The 19,230-nt window shown below is 35.0% G+C and overlaps 1 protein-coding gene across 7 annotated transcripts in view; it reads left to right on the top strand.

The window, feature by feature from the left end:
* KDM6A (lysine demethylase 6A) overlaps positions 1–19,230 on the top strand; it is a 133,175-nt gene that overhangs the window by 69,215 nt on the left and 44,730 nt on the right. Inside the window, exons 7-15 of one of the 7 annotated variants that reach the window (XM_024743547.1) lie at positions 4,053–4,146; positions 6,892–7,018; positions 12,171–12,221; positions 12,368–12,587; positions 13,149–13,283; positions 13,731–13,886; positions 14,447–14,542; positions 15,465–15,566; positions 16,225–16,620. In XM_024743547.1, coding sequence (XP_024599315.1) covers positions 4,053–4,146; positions 6,892–7,018; positions 12,171–12,221; positions 12,368–12,587; positions 13,149–13,283; positions 13,731–13,886; positions 14,447–14,542; positions 15,465–15,566; positions 16,225–16,620 — 1,377 coding nt within the window. Of the gene's footprint in view, positions 1–4,052; positions 4,147–6,891; positions 7,019–12,122; positions 12,222–12,367; positions 12,588–13,148; positions 13,284–13,730; positions 13,887–14,446; positions 14,543–15,464; positions 15,567–16,224; positions 16,621–19,230 lie in introns of all 7 variants that reach the window. The other 6 variants (XM_024743546.1, XM_024743552.1, XM_024743548.1 and 3 more) reach the window with 6 other exon arrangements.

Below are 19,230 nucleotides of genomic sequence, written 5' to 3'. Positions count from 1 at the left end.
AGTCTGTGGAAAAATTGTCTTCCACGAAAACGGTCCCTGGTGCCAAAAAGGTTGGGAACTGCTGCTTTAAGTGTCAAGGTAATGAAAGTCAGAGACTGAGAATCTGTCCCAGATTAGAGGATGGTAAAGAGACATGCTAATTTAACACAGCATGGGATTTTAAGTTAGATCCTGGACCAGAAAAAGGATATACGTGGGACAGTTGGTGAAATTGGAATAAATTATGTAGATTAATTGTATTTTATCAGTGTTAATTCTGTACAGTCTTCATTTATTTAGAAGCCTTGTTATTATCTCATCCTGATATGTCCTTTATCATTATGAAACATTTCCTCTTTCTCTCTGGTAATATACTCTTTGCCTTGAAGCCTTCTTAATCTGATCTGAATCTAGTCACTTCAGCTTTCTAATACTTACAGTTTACATGGTATCTTTTCCCATCCTTTTATTTCAGCTTGTTTGAATCCTTATATGAAAAAGTGCATATCTTACAAGTACTGTGGTTTTGGCTTTCTTTCACTTTTGTAAATCTGTCTGGCAGTCTCTGTTGTTTGAATATCTAGTCCATTTATATTTAATTCAGTTACTGATATGGTTACATAAAGTTGGCTGTCATTCTTATTGTTTCCTTTGTATTTTGTGGTTTTTCTCTGGCTGCTTTCAAGGTTCTTCTCATTACATTTGGTTCTTAAGTATGCGACTATGATGTAGTTAGGTACTGGTTTTTCCTTTATATTTATACTACTTGTGGTTTTTTTAGTCTTTTGGGTATGGGATTTTGATGTCATCACTTCTGTAAAGTTCTCAGCCATTGTCAATATCTTTTCTGCCCCATTCTTTCTCTCTCCTCCTTCTTGGACTCCAATTAAGTCCTTCCAGTAACTTTTTTTTTAAATTTCAAATTAGTATTTTTCAGTTCTAGAATTTCCTTGTGTTTCTCTTAATTTCTCTTTACGTGCTCTGATTTTTGGTCCATTCATTCCTTATGATTATGTTTTCCTTTTCATCTGTGAACATTGTTAAAATAGCTGCTTTAAAATTATTTGCAATTTCAACATCTGAGTCATTTCATGGCTGGTTTTCATTAATTTCCTATTGTTTTCAACATGAGTAAAAATTTCCTGATTCTTACAAGTCTGGTAATTTTATTCTGGGTATCATGAATAATACGTTGTGGAGAGTGATTTTGTTATATTTTTCTGAAGATGATATTTTTGTTTTATTAGCCAGTTTAACTTTGCTCAAGTCACACACGAAACTTTGTCAACCCTGTGGTTGGCAACAGCTAAATCTCTTCCTTTAGTTCTTTTAGGCTGCTGAACATCTGTTGTGTTCATGCATAGTTCAGTGGTCAACCAGGGATTTGAGCAGTTTAACTGCAGAATTTGTTGTTCTTTCTCTCCCTCTCCTTTCTGGGATTTCTTCTCCCCTCACTTCCAGCTCTTGTGATAGCTACAAAGTCTGTCCTCAGATTCTTCAAGCTAGTAAGATTGCTGATTTCTGTTTGAGTTGTAGCCAACCAGATACCAGTTGGGGCCTGCCTTCAGGTGTAAATCCTAGAAAAATGGGGTTACTAAACCAGTGCCATTCCCTTCCTCTAAGTATTAGCTTCTCTGTTTTTGCCTGATTTTGGTTTCTTTTCAGTACTTTCTGATAGTTAACTTTTATATTTTATCCAGAATTTAAAGCTGTCTGAAGTGTTACTTCAGCATTACCAGAGACAAAACTTTATACACACTTTATACTAAACACCTTTACAGATAAACTCATGTTGCTTTTATATACTATTTATAGTTGCTACTTAATGTTCTGCTGTAAGCATCCATCATATTTTATATTTCCACTCACCTAGTGACATAGACCTAGGTTGTCCATCTCCTTGGTACTACAAATAGTACCATTTACAACATTACCTCTGGGAAGGTTCCTTTAGTGTATATATCCCAAGAGTGAGATTGTTGGATTGGAGCATATTTGCATACCTAATTTCATGAGTAAATTCCCTTCAGGCAAGGCATGAGCATTTTCCTTTACTCACATCCCCACAATACTAAGAACTACCCAACTTTACGTTTGCCAGTCTGATGGGTAGAAGGTAATATGTCATTTAAACTTGCATTTTCTGATTTCTAGAGGTGTACACTTCTTCACATGTTTTTCACCTTTTATGTGTTGGTTTTTATGTCCATTGCCTATTTTTCTGCTTATGTGTTTCAAGTCAGATCCTTACTACTCCTCCTTATTTGTGCCATTTTGGCCAAGTTGAATAAATTCTTTCACATCTCAAAAAAATACTCTCCTTCATTTTCTTCTCTTAGTTTTATACTTTTACATTTCATATTTAGGTCTTTAATGTGGATGCCAGTTTTTTGTATATAATAGGAGGTAGAAATCACACTTCATGTTTCTCAATACGATGCAACCAGCTTTTCAAGTATGTTGGTTTTATTATTATTACTAGTGTTTGGAAGTATGTTTTAGCATTTGTTGAGGTAATTACACAAAGGGCTCTTTCTAAAATATAAATTTGATCATATTGCTTGAACTCATTTCAGTGGTACCCCATTGTCTTAGGATACAGTCTATAGTCTTTTAACATGGTTTAGGAAGGTCTTTGTGAAGTTGTCTGCTTGTCTCTGCATTTTCTGCCCAGTGTGCTAGTACTCTAAACTTACCACATGCTCTTTCTTCCTCTGGGAAATATCATACTGTAGTTGTACGCAGTACAGTATGTTTTTTTTTTAACAGTACAGTATGTTTTATTTGTTTTTATATCTGTATTCTTGACTACACTGTAGTCCCGGCAGTTCCTGGTATGTATTAGGTATTCAACAAATATTTACCAGTTGAAGGAATTGAGTTGAATAACTTGATCCTTATCCTTCATTAATTGTCTGATTTACTTTTTCAGATCAGATTAATGTTTAAAGGGAACTCATTTACTTGATGAATAAAAGTTTATGTAATAACTACTGTTAATCTCAATGGACAGTTCTTTCAAATCTTCCTCATGTTGACATACTGCATTCATAGAGCTCCTTATTTGTTTCCATAGCTCTTTTTTAATCTCGTTTGATCCTTAGAACAACTCTAGATAGAAAGATCAGGCACTACATCTGTTTTATGGATGTTGAATCATAGCTCAAGTGATTTGCCTGAGGCTCACACAGCTAGTTTCGTGTTTCTACCTATGTTTTGGGGGAGAAAGATTTGTTTGCTTAGGCAGCTGTGTACTGTCAGTGATACGAATGAAAGCCACTTCATTGTTCTGCCAAGTATTTTTTAAAGGTAGTATTTATGAGGTTTTCTTTTGTTGGCTTTTCCCCTTTTTGTGGGGGGTGGTGGGGAGGTTTTGTCTTAAGTTTTAGGACTGTAGCAATAATGGGTTTCAGTCATATTAGTACTTCTGGGATGAGAACTGTGGGTAAATGGTTTCATTTAGAGTTTTGCCCAAGGAATCTTAAATATTGCAAACATTATTAGACTATAATTATGGGAGGTTTGTTGTCTTCAAAATCATATATGTATTCTAAAATTTTTCATAGGATATTTTATATATCAGTATCTATATCTTTTAAACTTAGGTTTCAACTACTTTTGTACTTAGTTTTTTTAAAGCATTTTTGACGTGCTCTATTGTTCCTGTTAAGTTGCTTCGGAACTTGGTATTTCTAGGCAGACAGATGATGCACTTGGAAGTGGAATACTTTTCTGGTTTCATTTGTGTTATTAAGTAAAGTTGAAATCATTTATGTTATTAAATAGGTTGAGATGATTTTTTTTTAACTATTGAGATTTGACAAATTCTTAAAGGTCATGTTTTAATGATACTTCGTTATATTGAATGTTTTACTGGTGTTAGATACTCTGAAACATGGTCTATTAACCCCAGCTGTCTAGAGTTAGAGAAACATTCAGTAAGGCACTTTTCTCTTTCAGTTGATTTTTAAAAATACGCTAAAATATCAGTATCATATAAAACTTAACATATGAGCTAGTTCTTTAAAGATGTTAATTTTATTTTCTTTAAATCTGTTTTTCCTGCTCTTTAGAGGAAGTATCATTCTGCAAAGGAAGCTTATGAACAACTTTTGCAGACAGAAAACCTTTCTGCACAAGTAAAAGCAACTGTCTTACAACAGTTGGGTATGTAATAATATACATTTAGTGTGTTATAAGTACATCTCTTTATGTTTTTTACATGTCACAGATGGTAAATACGTGGCTCATGTACCCTATTTCTTTTCTTTCCTTTTCCCCAGAGTTGATAGAATTAATCTGAACCCATCATGTTTCCACCTTCTGCCGAGCATTGTCTATCTCACAGTCAATCTCATTACAGTTCTTTAGTGCAACTTGTCCTTTTAAATTCTCAAAATTATACTCTGGTACTTAACCCATGGGTGAGGGGGACTGAATACTTTCTTTGTGCCAGATATGCTTAGTACTCAATGAAGTTAAGTGATTTACCTAAAGTCTCTTAGTGGTTGGTGAGCTTGCTTTCATAGCTCTGTTGATAATATTAACTAAAGCATTTTATGTAAGAATTGTGGAGCATCTAACATTATATATAGTTTCTCTACACATGCAGTTCTGTTGTAATGTTGAAGATGAAGGCATGTAGTCGTCTGGATATAATGTGTCACTATCACCAAGAAGATAATGATGGAATTCTCCAACATTTAATTTTGTTGCTTGGTTATTGAGTCATGTTTCTTGTCTGCATTTGGTATTTCGGGGTTTTTTTTTGGTTCTCCCTCCCCCCCCACCCCAGCTTTTTAAAATTTGGTTTTGGTCTGGGCAAATAATTGACTCTTAAGTTTTAGCTACCGTTGTAGTAATGTGAATGTTTTCATGATGTGACTATTTTTAATGTAATTTTAAAATTATTTAAGCTTAGACTTTATCACTTATCTTCATGATATGAATGCATATTATGTGATCGGTTATACAAAATAAACACTGCTTTCATATAAAAGTTTTATTTTTAGCTTTGTTTTTAATTTAATCTCTGGTTAGAATTTTCCTTGAGTTATCCATACTTTTAAAAATTATAGTAAAGTTTTGTTTTTAATGATTACATGTAGTGTTTGAGTAATGTGAATTTGTATCTTTAAATTAAAACAAGTTTATTAGTATAGCAAAAAAGCTTTTGTGTTAGTTCTTCAGTAAAAAGCAAAGTGGTGCCTTCAGACAGCTTACTCATTCAGCTAATATTTGAATACAAGCTGTTTTTTAATTAGCTTAAGTGAAGAATGTGTCAATAGCAAAGCTGAAGAATGTGTCAATAGCAAAGCTGAAGTGAAGAATGTGTCAATAGCAAAAATGCATATATACCTTTTAAATTTAAGAAATGGATTGAAATCGTTTGAATTACCTGTCTTCTTTCGCAGAGTGTATAGGTAAACTTTCCATGGTTTTGAAAGGGAAGGTACTTCCCCTAATTGAGTCTAATTTATGCCTGCACATCAATCCTTCCTACTTTCTTGTCAATGTTGCTTAAGCAACTCCTTTTAGAGCCTGCTACTGTAGGTCCTGTTCTTACTAGTAATAGTAGGAGAGGTAAGGGAAGAGCAGATGAATAGATGATGTGTGATTGACTTATATTTCTGTAAAACATGGTAACTCAATCCTTTTAAAATGTCTTTTGGAGCACAGCAACTATAATAAATGCCAGAAAATAAGGGTCCTTATTTATTTTATGTACTGTGGACTATACACAAAGAACAGCTGATTTTATGCACTTGAATTGATCCACAACTGAAATATGATTCCCTGGCAAATTAAATCAAATTATTCCTGTGTGCCTTGAAGGTATAGAATACACTAGTCCATGATCCAGTCTTTTGATTACTTCCATAGCCAGCTTGCTTGCTTGTTTGTTTATTTATCATAACGGTTGTATTTAAGGTGTACAAGATGATGTTTTGATACACCTGTACATAGTGACATGATTACTACAGTCAAGCTAGTCAGCATATGCATCTCCTCACATAGTTACCATTTGTTTTTGGGTGGTGGGAGCACCTGAAATCTACTCTCATATTAGCAAGTTTCCAGTATATATTACAATATTAATAACTGCAGTTGTAATACTGTATGTTCTCTAGACTTACTTATCCTACATAACTTCAACTGTGTAACCTTGACCAATATCTCCCCATTTCCCCAACCTTACCGCTCCTGGTAACCACCATTCAACTCTCTGCTTCCGTGTATTCGACTTTTTAAGATTCCACATATGAGATTATGCACTATCTAAATTTATTTATTAAACATTTGTGTTACCCATTTTGTACCGTTTTTATTTGCGCCATTTGAATGGACTTTTCTTATAGCCTTGGGGTTTTAAAAAATTGTCAAATGCTTTATTTATAAGGTGTGAAAATATGTAGCCAGTGCCAATAAGGTGGGATTGTATGTGTGTGTTTTACTCTGAACGATCATTGATTATATAGCTTATATTTACTCCTTGGAAATAAACATTGGGTTAATAGTGTCTTGGAGATTCTTAAATGCACATACATTTTTGCACGGGACAGTGAATAAGATTTAACATCTTTATATTCTTTTATACCTTGGAATCTTTTCAAATACAAAAATCAGAGAATAAAAGAACTGTAGTTTGCAATCTACTAAGTGATAAGTCAATGCTTAAAATTGTTTTAATTTCTCTGGAATGAAAGTTCTTCATAGCTTTGACTGTACTTTAAAAACAGACTTTCTTAGGCCAGAATTGACAGTTCTAAATTTTGGGAATGTGTATGCCAAGCTAAATGAATAAATTTACTGAAAAGACTATTTTTTACTTGTTTGTTTTCTGCTTGGTATTCTTTAAAATAGAAGAATAATTAACTCATTTAGGTAAATATTTTTAATCACTTACTACAGGTTGGATGCATCATACTGTGGATCTCCTGGGAGATAAAGCCACCAAGGAAAGCTATGCTATTCAATATCTCCAAAAGTCCTTGGAAGCAGATCCTAATTCTGGCCAGTCCTGGTATTTCCTCGGAAGGTAAGACTGATTTATCAGATACTTAGGCTTTGCTTTTGTTTATTCCAGCTAAGGGTTTTGAATTATGATCTAGAATATTAGTTTACTAATAACTTGATCAGTGTATTTTCTCTTTTAAGTATTTTATAACAGATTTCTAGAAGTTAAAAAATAAAAGAAAGCTTCTGAATGTGGTGGTTTTCTTCCAGCAGCATCTGGTCTATCAGGATGTTTCTTATTTTGCTTATTGAATTTTCATTTGACTTAAATTATTGCTGGTTTTTAAAAAGTCATAGCAGATAGTAATTTTTCATTCAACTATTTATGCCTTTCCTTTTGATTTCTAGTGTTTTCTTTATATGTCTGTTTAATAGAACAGAGAATTTTTCATTCTACCTGTTGACTACCAGTAGTCAGTAGAACTTTGCTAGTTATCATTTTGATTAGTGATATATACCTTAGAATGGACATTAATAGTAGATCTCAAATCACAGTCGAAAGTAGATACATTATTATTGGATTTGTTGGAAAGGAGAAGTGACATGTAGTGAAAATAGTTTTTTGCAAGCCTATAAACTTCTCTTGTACTTTGAATGTCTGAATTTTGCTTACTGATTATCTGAAACATACCTCATGTATATGTATCTGATAGAATATATTTTTGGACCATTATCAGATTGTTTTTTGGTTCCTAATCGGTTTTAGCTTTTGCAGTATGGTGGAAAGATCATTCGACTACGAGCTGAGATACTTGGATTCAAGTCTTGGCTAGGCTACTATTTGTGGAATCATGGATGGTACAGTTAAACCTTTGAGGCTTCAGTTTTCTATTGTAGAGAATTAGATTGGTGGTTCTCAGTGCCGGGGGTGTGGGACTATTTTGCCCCATAGAGGACATTTCATAATGTCTGTAGAGACATTTTGGTTATCACAACTATAGGGAGTGCCCCTGGCATCTAGTGGGACAGCTCTCTACAGTAAAAGATTACCTGGCTGAGGTTGAGAAGCCCTGGTTAGATTATCTGTTAGGTACCTTCCCATTCTAAAGGTTTTAATTTTATGAATTCTTTGGAAATTATCCTATTTTGTTTTAATTTTAAGCTTTTTTCCTCTATTTTCTATAGTATTTTACTTGAAGTGAGTTTGCCATATAGTCATGTTAAATTTTAGTATTTTGTATGGTTTCATTTTTTTTCCTTTAAATATAGCAAAGTATATTTGTATGAGAGGGAATAATATTAAGATGTTTCCTTCTTTAAAAAAATTTTGATTATTCATTAATAAGGGCTTCCCTGGTGGCACAGTGGTTGAGAGTCCACCTGCCCGTGCAGGGGACACGGGTTCGTGCCCCGGTCCGGAAGGATCCCACATGCCGCGGAGTGGCTAGGCCTGTGAGCCATGGTCACTGAGCCTGCGCGTCCGGAGCCTGTGCTCCGCAACGGGAGAGGCCACAACAGTGAGAGGCCCACGTACCGCAAAAAAAAAAAAAAAATAAATAATAATAATAATATAAAATAAGAGTTGAGTGGAAAAGTTGCTGTTTTTAGCAGGGATTTTCTGATTCCTTCCCAAGCTTGTAAAATCATGTAAATTGGGTTGCTTATTAATAAAGCTTGAGAGTCCAAACATTGTCTCTTTCACTAAAGATCTTTGGGAGCAGAAACTGGATATTACCATCTTTGTATCTGTCTGCCTAGCAAAGTGACTATTCAGTAAATGGAATAAATGAACTAATTGAACACCATTTGCATTTGAAGCTAGCTCTGTTACTACTATTAGTATTGTGCAGTGATAGGTTTCATACAGTGACCATAAAGGAGGTCTAGTACTGGGAAGTAGGGCCTTGCCTAGTCATTGCCTCTAGTGTTAATGTTTATATATGAAAATTTCTTTTAATATAGATTAAAAGGAATGTGTACTGGAAAGTATTTTCCTTTTGACCTAAGATAAAAATCAGTAGTTTAATACAGTACAATAGTGTGGATGTCTTTCTAATATAATTTTTTCTTAATTCTAGGCATGGAAAATTAATACATAATGAAACATCAAAAATTACTTTTTTTTTTTTTCTCCCGGCCGTGCCGCTTGCGGCATCTCAGTTCCCTGACCAGGGATTGAACCCCGGCCCTGGCAGTGAAAGTGCTGAGTCCTAACCACTGGACCGCCAGGGAATTCGCAAAAATTACTATCTTAGTAATGCTGTAATTTTCAGCTCAATGAGCACTATTCCATAGGAGGTCCCCCCCCGCCCCCGCATTAACTGGTTTTACATTTTAAATCATTGAGATGCTTTTATTTGAATCTTTCTGGGTAAAATTTTCCAACTATAGTTTACTGACTTCTCAATTAAAGGATACTTACTACAATTTAACTTACTTTGGGGTTCAAGATTATCATGTTGGTGTCCATTATTTTTTATCTGAGGACTGTTTAGAATTTTTTTCTTTGATGTTTACTTTTCTTACCCTCTTTTGCTGACTTCTAATGTGTTGCTTCAAATCTGTTTTGTTGTGAGAAAATTTTTATAAATAAATTGTATTTTAGAAGTTATTAAAGCTCTGAAGGAAGATCTCAAGTGTCAGTAAGCAACTTTGGGATTTGATGACCCTAATATTTCTGAGGCATTTTATTACTTACCTCTGCATTCAGGTCTGTGTTGAAGATTGAATTTGTCATTTGGCATGTGTATATCATAACAAAAGTGTAATGTGGTAATGCTGTTAAACTGGTACTAATCATTGACTGTGTTATCACAGAACTATAGAATGTTAGAGCTGGGAAGGACCAGGAGGTCACCTAGTTCACCCTGTAAACCTTGTCATTTTGCAGGTGTTTTTAGAAAGTGAGCTCAGAGGAGTAAAATGTTTTGTCCAAGGTCACAGTCATGCAGGTAACTAATATCAGAGCAGGGACTAGATCCTAGGTTCAACACCCAGTGCTTTCTCAATTACACAGCGCTGTCTCAGGGGAACCTAGTTAAGTTTTATTAGAGGAAAAGTGTTTGGCAGTTGGATTGGGACATCTGTATTTGGGCACATTGGTTTCCTACTTTCATTTTGTAGGAATCAAGTATGAAAACATTGGTTTTGGGAATTACTGCTTATTCCTCCTAGCGGTTAGGCAGAATTGTCTATAAATCTGAGATTGGCTTTGATTTAACAACAACAAACAGAGCATGTTTTCTACTATCTGTTAAGCATTCCCTTTCTTTGTGGTGTCTGTCCCTGTTTGGCATTGTTAATGCCCTCTTGTCCTGAATTCCCTTCTCGTAAAACAGTTTGCTCTGTGACACTGCCTTCTCTGTCTCAGTAACTCACCTTTCTTATATTGCCCCAACCACAATATTAATGATTGCTTAGGCTTAGTTTTACCTCTCCTTTGTCGGTATCCTATGTTCTTATACCCTCTCTTTGATATGGATGAATTCCAAATCTAGATTTCTACACTTCAAGGTATTAAACACCAGGACCACATCTCCCATTCTTTACCTAACATTTCCCATTTTAATGTCCACACCTCATGTCAAAATCAGCATATTTCAAATCTCATTCATCATTTTCTTCCCTGAACCCAGCTCCTTCTTCTTTATTTTTGCCAATGATATCACCATGTTTTTCCTCTATTTAATCAGGCTTAAAAACTAAATTATAACCCCACCTCCATGAATAGCTAATCAGTTTGTCACAAAGTCTTTATCTGTTTTTTGGTTTATTGTTTCTCCTGTCTTTTTCTTTGTTGTTACTTGCATTACTTTCATCCTAATTTTGGCGTCTTCCAAACCAGTGAATATATAACTGCCTTCTTTTTTACTGTCCATAACTTATTTTCCTTTCAGTTTATCCCTACATGTCGTTAGCAGATTAATATTCCTATAAAGTACTTTCATCATGCCATTCCCCTTGTTAGAAGAACAAACTTCAGGGTATTCTTGGGTTGGATTTAAAATCCTCTACTGTTTGTATCTGTGCTATCTTATATTAAGTTTTGCTCATATTGTTCAAGCAGCATTTCAAAATGCCTTTTCTTACCTTCTCTGCCAGAATCAGTGGTTCCCACACTTTTGGAGTACTTGATGTTTAATTTTTTTTTTGCTGTTTACTCAGTCAATAGTATTTCAAAAATAAGTCAATTACAATACAAATATTAGTTTAATGGAAAATTTATGTATGTATGTGTATGTTGTTTTTCCATTTCGTTTGCTTGGCCAAATTGCCATAACTGGCTGGTAATGGGTATCACTGATCTAAACAGTATGCATCTACACATATTCAGTTCCTTTACTCTTACCCTTCCCTTTCTTGTCTTTCCTAAACCCCCGGTAGTGTGTCTACCCTAAATTCTCAGACTAGTTATTGTCTGTGCTAGCCATTTGATATGGCATCATGACAATTATAATGTGTCTTCAGTCCTCAACTAAATTGTAAGCTCTTTGAAGACGAACTGGATTTTGTTCTTTTCTTTTTCCCTTAGTGCCAAGCACTAAAGATAATTTCTGTATTTATAATTTCAGCTGCTGTTCTGTGTATCCATCAGGTACATCTACATTAAGAAAATGGCAGGTCATTGAAACTTTAATCATACCTTGCTACCCTTACTAGTCATAAAATACTGTACTTAATCCTATTTTATACTATTTTTGATAGTTAGCTTGATAGTATTTGTTTGTATTTTGTATGAATTAAAGAATTTTTGCCCTTATTATTTAAGAAAGGAGAATTGAAATCTGATTCAGCAAGTCTTACCAACATAGAGTGTTTTTCTTGGTTTTTAACTCTATGTTCTTACTCTATAGAAAACCAGAGATCAAGCTGTATAAGTAGAGTAGTGGGTGTGTGTGTGTGCGTAACTCAGTATTATAATATTGAAGTGATATGGCCTTTAATTATTTTAATAGGTGCTAAAGCATGCTGTATTGATAAACACTATCAGATAGACTATAATATAGTTTATTGAAGGGTTAATTATAATGTACATTATTGTTGTCATGTATGTACACACATTCACATAAATATGTCAGCTTATTAGGTTTTTATTTGCTTTGACATTTAGTCCATCCATTCAGCAAATTAATTAATTAATCAATCAGTATTAATCGTATTTTCTTGATTTTTCCCTCCCCTCTCAGGTGCTATTCAAGTATTGGGAAAGTTCAGGATGCCTTTATATCTTACAGGCAGTCTATTGATAAATCAGAAGCAAGTGCAGATACATGGTGTTCAATAGGGTAAGACTTTGTATAAAAATAATGGTATTATAATTGATACACAAAGATGGTTGCATCACATATAATGTACTTCATGGCTTATATCATGTTATGAAGCTAAGCAGTTCTTCTTAGTCAACTTATTTTTTCTTAATATCTCTTTCCAGCGTGCTATATCAGCAGCAAAATCAGCCTATGGATGCTTTACAGGCCTATATTTGTGCTGTACAGTTGGACCATGGCCATGCTGCAGCCTGGATGGACCTAGGCACACTCTACGAATCCTGCAACCAGCCTCAGGATGCCATTAAATGCTACTTAAATGCAACCAGAAGCAAAAGTTGTAGTAATACCTCTGCACTTGCAGCACGAATTAAGTATTTACAGGTAAAATGTTTAAATGGCAGTTTTTTAAAGGCACATATTTCCCCATGACACTCAGGCAGGAGGAGGGTGGCTGGGAATTTTGTCTAGCTGTGTTTTGATGTCTATAATTTGTTTCCATATTTTGTAAACATACCATAGCTTGTAATATTATTTTACTTTTCATTTTAAGTAAGATATGCAGTATTTTGAAAGATGCTCTTTTGCACATTTACTCTGTTGATGCATATTAATTTACATAATTTTTTTCTATGTACTGTCTACATTTTTAAGTTGTCATAGCATTTTAGAGAAAAGGACACAAACATTGTCTTTCACTCTTGCTTGGAGTTTCATGAGAAGACAGCTATAAGAACTCTGAAAACAGAGCTCAGCTTTGTTTTAATTCTCACAAAGGTTTATATTCCGGTTTCCCTCATTATACTTAGTATCTTTCTGAAACCCCAAATTAAGAATCTATTTTCTTTTAAAAACAATTAGTTATAGCATTTAGGAAGATTTAGTGGACTTGCTCTTACTCAATTAGGCTTGTGTTAAATTTGCTTTTTACATAATTTTTCCTAGGCTCAGTTGTGTAACCTTCCACAAGGTAGTCTACAGAATAAAACTAAATTACTTCCTAGTATTGAGGAGGCGTGGAGCCTACCAATCCCCGCAGAGCTTACCTCCAGGCAGGGTGCCATGAACACAGCACAGCAGGTGAGAAGTTGGGTTATGTTCTGCAGGTGCCCAGCTTTAAGGGTTCTTTTCAATCTGTAGTGGTCAAGCGTATTTTACTAAGCACAGGAGGCTTTCATTAATGAAAAGCCTCTTGATTTAATTGTGAAGGGAATCTAGATCAAATTAAAACTCCCTCTGATATGGGAAGAAATTTTGGGGTGCCAGTTTAGAACCTTTGTGCATTTTCATGATTTTGAAGGAGGTTTCTTAAAGTAATGCTGCAGTGGTTTATTTTTTAAAGCAAGTTTTTCAAAGGAAGGTACACATTCCTCCATTGATGATTCATTTGATTTTGATTTTCAATAATTGCCATCAGCGATGTCCACATAGCTTTGAAAAGTATGCAGCTTGTAAAGTTTTACAATTTGAAGGAATGAATTAAGAATATATAGAACCCTATTTTTGTCTTCCTTCTGTGATTCTTAGGCATGTAAACCTCATCATCCAAATACTGAACCTGTATTAGGCCTCAGTCAAACACCAATTTCACAGCAATCCTTGCCACTACACATGATTCCTTCTAGTCAAGTAGATGACCTGTCCAGTCCTGCCAAGAGGAAAAGAACATCTAGTCCAACAAAGGTATATATTTTAGAGAAATATAAAAATCCCAGTCAAAAAAGAAACTCCTAACTGCCCTGAACTTGTGCAGTTTGAACATCTCCTGTCCTTTACTTTAAATCTGTGGACATCAAAGAGTGAAAGGTTTGAGTTTTTCTATCCCAAATTCTTAGCATCATATTAAATATAGAAAGTAGGGATAAATTGCATTCATCAAATCATTTTATTCATCTCCCTGCCGTTAAGATCTCAACACACTTTTCATCATCACCTTCTACTGACATTGAAATAAACTTAATGTTGGACCTAGTGGACAGTGTGGTATTTAGGTTAGCCATTTGGGCCATAGTTTAGGGGTGGGCCTTTTTGGGTGGCTTATTAAAGAATCAATATTTTCTTAATTTATGATTTTCCAAATTTATTATGCATGTAAAAGTATTTTTAAAAGAACTAAATGTCATAACATCTTTCTTATATGTAAATATTCCAATTCAGAGTCATTTGGCCTCCATTAGTCATTATTGTTAACTCTATGGATTTAACCAAATATTCTTTAATTTTTTTTTATCAATTTTCCTCAGAATACTTCTGATAATTGGAGTAGTGGCCATGCAGTGTCACATCCTCCAGTACAGCAACAAGGTCATTCATGGTGTTTGACACCACAGAAATTACAGGTATGTAAGATATGCTTTTGACAGATTGTTTTTCCTATTAAAGAAGAGTAGAGGTACTAAGTTTTAAGTTTTTTAACTATTAATTCTTAAAGTTGAATGGCAGTAAACTCAATAAATAGGCGCATAAGTAAAATGAACCCACATTTACCAGAGTAATAGAGATAATTCATTCTTTTTTTCCCACTCCCCCCCGCCCCCCCCCACCAAATATATTCTCATGGTTCAAACTGCCCAGTATGAGTTTAGGGTATATAAAGTAAATTCTCCGTCTAATTCCTGCCCCTACCCACTCAGTTCCCCTCCTAATAGACATCCAGTGTTATTAGTTTCTTATCTGTCTTTCCAGAGATGTATCATGCATGTACAAGCAAATACGCATCCTCTTTCTCTCATATTACTGTTTTTCTCCTTTTTTTATACAAATGATAGAATGCTATATATACTGTTAATAATATATTCTACAGACCTTTCCATGTCAGTGTACAAAGAGCTTCCTTATTCTTTTATGACTACATCATGTTTCTTTATGTAGGTTTCATACTTTTACTTAGGCAGATCACTAGTTTTGGACAGTAAGATTGTCTTCAGACTTTTCCTATTCCAAACAGTGCTTCTTAGAGTGTACTTGTCACAATGCATTTTTAAGCTCAAAGAACTTTCTGTGTAAATCCTGAAAATTACTGATGAGTAGAATTTCATGCGCATTTATCTCAAAGATCACATTACAGTAAACCTTCTGAGGTTTCTCAAACTTCTTAAAGGACTTCATCTTGGGGTTGATTGTCATTGGTCAGAAATCAGTATCTTTGACTAGACAGCATTCTGAGTTTTACCTACTCATTTCAAGGGAAAGGTTGCTTAGAATAGTGAGCTTGTTTCTTAGATGTGTCTTTGACTGTATTCTCCTTTCTTCTTCTTCTAGCACTTGGAACAGCTCCGTGCAAATAGAAATAATTTAAATCCAGCACAGAAACTGATGCTGGAACAGCTGGAAAGTCAGTTTGTCTTAATGCAGCAACATCAAGTGTGTATAGCATTTTTTTCCCCTAAAATTTGTTACCATTTCGAATATTTCTATTGACTGGAACATCATTTTAGAGTATGTTCATGCCCACTTCTACTTTCCACCAGTATTTGGTGGAATTGAATAATCTGTGCTTCTTAAAATACTAGTAATGGACAGATTTTTAGGAGAAAACAGCAATAAATTTGATTTTGAACATGACTTAGTATTTTATTATTTACATGTTATTCTGCATGAGTTTTATTTATATTATTTAATACTTAACAAGCTACATCCTAAACTTAGGTGGGGTTCTTTCAAGCTTGTTTAACTCAGAGAATCTGGCATATAAATGTGATAGAATGGAATTTTGAGGTCCCCTATTTTGTGATGGGGGAAAGACCTGTAAATTTGATTTCCTTTCCATAATTTTCAGCTGGATTCTTTTGTCGTTAGTAAAGGGATATTTCTTAAAAAATTAAGTAGGTTCTTGCTTTTCCGAGGAAGCTAATCTAAATGTGAAGAAACAATTTCTTGTTTTGAAAAGGTATTTTTTAACCTAGAGAAATTAAATGTTAGGATAAAATCAGAGATTACCTGGTTATATATTCTTCATATTCTTATTCTGTCCCCTGTGGACCACACAGGCAGCATTTATTTTTCATTTGTTTTTTGACAGATGAGACAGACAGGAGTTGCACAGGTACGATCTACTGGAATTCCTAATGGGCCAACAGCTGACTCATCACTGCCTACAAACTCAGTCTCTGGCCAGCAGCCACAGCTTGCTCTGACCAGAGTGCCTAGCGTCTCTCAGCCTGGAGTCCGCCCTGCCTGCCCTGGGCAGCCTTTGGCCAATGGACCCTTTTCTGCAGGCCATGTTCCCTGTAGCACATCAAGAACGCTGGGAAGTACAGACACTATTTTGATAGGCAATAATCACATAACAGGAAGTGGAAGTAATGGAAACGTGCCTTACCTGCAGCGAAACGCACTCACTCTACCTCATAACCGCACAAACCTGACCAGCAGCGCAGAGGAGCCGTGGAAAAACCAACTGTCTAACTCCACTCAGGTAATAGAAGGACTGACTGCCTTGTTGGCTTCTCACATAATAGTTGTCTTCATTTGATTTTATGCATTTTGAGAGAAGAAGAAATAAAAGTTTGAGGAACTGTTTTTATAAGCATTTATAGTACTACAATGTTATTACTACATTGTGGCTCGGTATTATATGTATGTGAGTATATTTTCTTTTCCATATAAGAGTTACACAGATAGTGTTAGAAATTTCTAAAAAAAAAAAGAAAATAGATCATACAACTCCCCAAAACCCACTGCTAATTTACAGTGGTATCTTAAGCAATTTATGGTGATGTTTCTTAGTTCATTTCTGCACATATTGCCTACTTAAGATCAGGTGCTTTGCTAAGTGGTGAGTATTCACTCTGGTGGGAGAAAAAGTTTTTACTTCTGAATATTTATCCTCATAGTTTCCCTATATTTTGGATTGTTTCCATGGAGCGGGTGCTCCAAAGCAGAACTGAAGGGTCAAAGAGCATTTTAAAAAAATGTTGTGAATACGTATTGCCAAATTACTTATACTTTTACTAGCTCTAAGGAAATATTTGACGTATTGCTGGCTAGCTTTATATTATTGATAAAGCTGAGATAAGTTCTTTTTCTAAGACTTTTAAAATGTTAATTCATGTAGGTAAACAGACAGTAAATAAGCATTACATATAGAATATTAGGTAATGTTATGATTAGTTCTCTGGAAAAATATACTAGAAACCAGAGCTGGAGAGTACTAGAGACTGGTGGTAGAGGATTTGCAGTTATAAATAGGAATATCAGGGAAGATTTCACTGCAAGGGGATATTTGAATAAAGACCTGAGTTACAGAAGTGAGCCTTGAAGATACGTGTGATAAGAGTGTTCCACATCTAGGGAGCAGGAAGAAGCAATAGGCCCTAATGCAGGAGTGTGTTTTGCATATTCAGAGGCAATCAAGGTGGCAAGCATGGCTGAGCAGGGTGAGAAGAGAGGTAAATGTGGTCCAGCTGGAAACAGACTGGCTAAATCATGTTCAGCCTTGTAGGCAATTGTAAAGATTTTGGATTTTGTTCTGAGTTAAATGGGAAACTATAGGGAGGTTTGAATGGAGGAGTGAGGTGATCTGCCTGGATGCTCTGGTACTCTGTGGATAGACTAAAGGAGGCAAAAGGAGAAATGATATGACCCACTTGGAGATTACTTCTGTAATCCATGTGAGAGGTGGTGGCGGCTCGACCCAGAGTGGCAGCAATAGAAGTGGTCAACTTTTGGGTACATTTGGGTGGTAGAACCAACAGGATTAGCTGAGAAAGAGGGAGACTTAAGTTAGCCTGATCAACTAGGAAAGATGGACGAGACTGGATGAAATCACCAAGGGGTGAGAATAGATTGGGAAAAGAAGAGAACTCAAAACTGAGCCTTGGGACATTCCAGTATAATAGGTCAGGAAATTGAAGAACTAGCAAAGAAAACTAGAAGAGGAGTGACCTGTGAGGGTAGTAGTAGATCTAGGAGAATGTGAGTGATGGATGCCCTTGAAGCCAAGTGAATAAAGTCTTTCCAGGAGGAGAGTATGATGAAAGTGTAAATCAAATAATGGTTATAGGTTGAGTAAGTAAGGTGAGGAAATTAACACAGGAGAAATAGGAGAGAATTGTTTGGGTAGGTGAGAGAATGGGATTTTGGAGGTTCAGTGTCTTTAAACATTAAAGGATTGTTAAAAGGATAACATGAGATTTTTGTTAGAATGCCTATAATGCTAAGGTATAATTGGTAGTTAATAAATGAGAACCTTTGTTATGATTGTAACTTATAATTCTATTATTCTTCTTTATTACATCTAATTCCCTGACTAGCTTAGTTGCTGAGATTTTCAGTAAATATGCCCTTAACCCTACTTTGGAAATTTGCTGTCTTTTAAAAACATAATTCTAGTGAAAGAACCCTCAGTTTACAGGCCATGAAGCCTCTGTACATGACTGTATACTAAGTGGCAGAGCCCCAGCCTTTGCTTTGCAGGCCCCTCAAGGCCAGTGTCCATAGGAGCTTTATAATTTAGGTAATATAGCTGGGAAAGTTGTCTAAGAAACTCTGTTGAACTGATTCTAAGTCAGAGGTTTCCCAAATGAGGATGCTGCATGACTGCTAAAGCTGGGGAGCCTCTATCTCTGGTATTAATATAATTAGAGGCTTTTTCAATACTGTCTTATGCAAACCTTTTCAAATATTTTTCTCAAGTTGTAATGAAAACTAGACCATTGATAGACCTGTATGGTATATCTACTTTTTAGTTTGTGTTGATGGGAGGAAATACAGATTGGTAGTAATTTACATTACCGTTTCGAAGAGTTCATTCACAGGTTCCACTTAAGATATGAAAGTAAAATTATATAAATTGTGAATTGTTCAGCAGGTCCTCTTTAAAGAATTTATAGCTTAAAATACCTTGATTTGCATTTAAAGGCAGTGTAATAAAATGGTTACTTTTCTATTTGTCTGCATATTATAATCATTGTAACTTGTCAGGTGATTAGCTTCTGAGTAGACATTTGATGATAAATGAAATTTGACAGCCGCCTGGACTCTTTCTTGGATAATATTGATGTGCTTATAATATTGCAGTATTTTT

Source organism: Neophocaena asiaeorientalis, unplaced genomic scaffold (assembly GCF_003031525.2).
Source record: "Neophocaena asiaeorientalis asiaeorientalis breed wild unplaced genomic scaffold, Neophocaena_asiaeorientalis_V1.1 scaffold243, whole genome shotgun sequence".
NCBI lineage: Eukaryota > Metazoa > Chordata > Mammalia > Artiodactyla > Phocoenidae > Neophocaena > Neophocaena asiaeorientalis.
The sequence above is the reverse complement of the archived record's forward strand: the minus strand, read 5'-3'. Positions and strand labels throughout refer to the sequence as shown.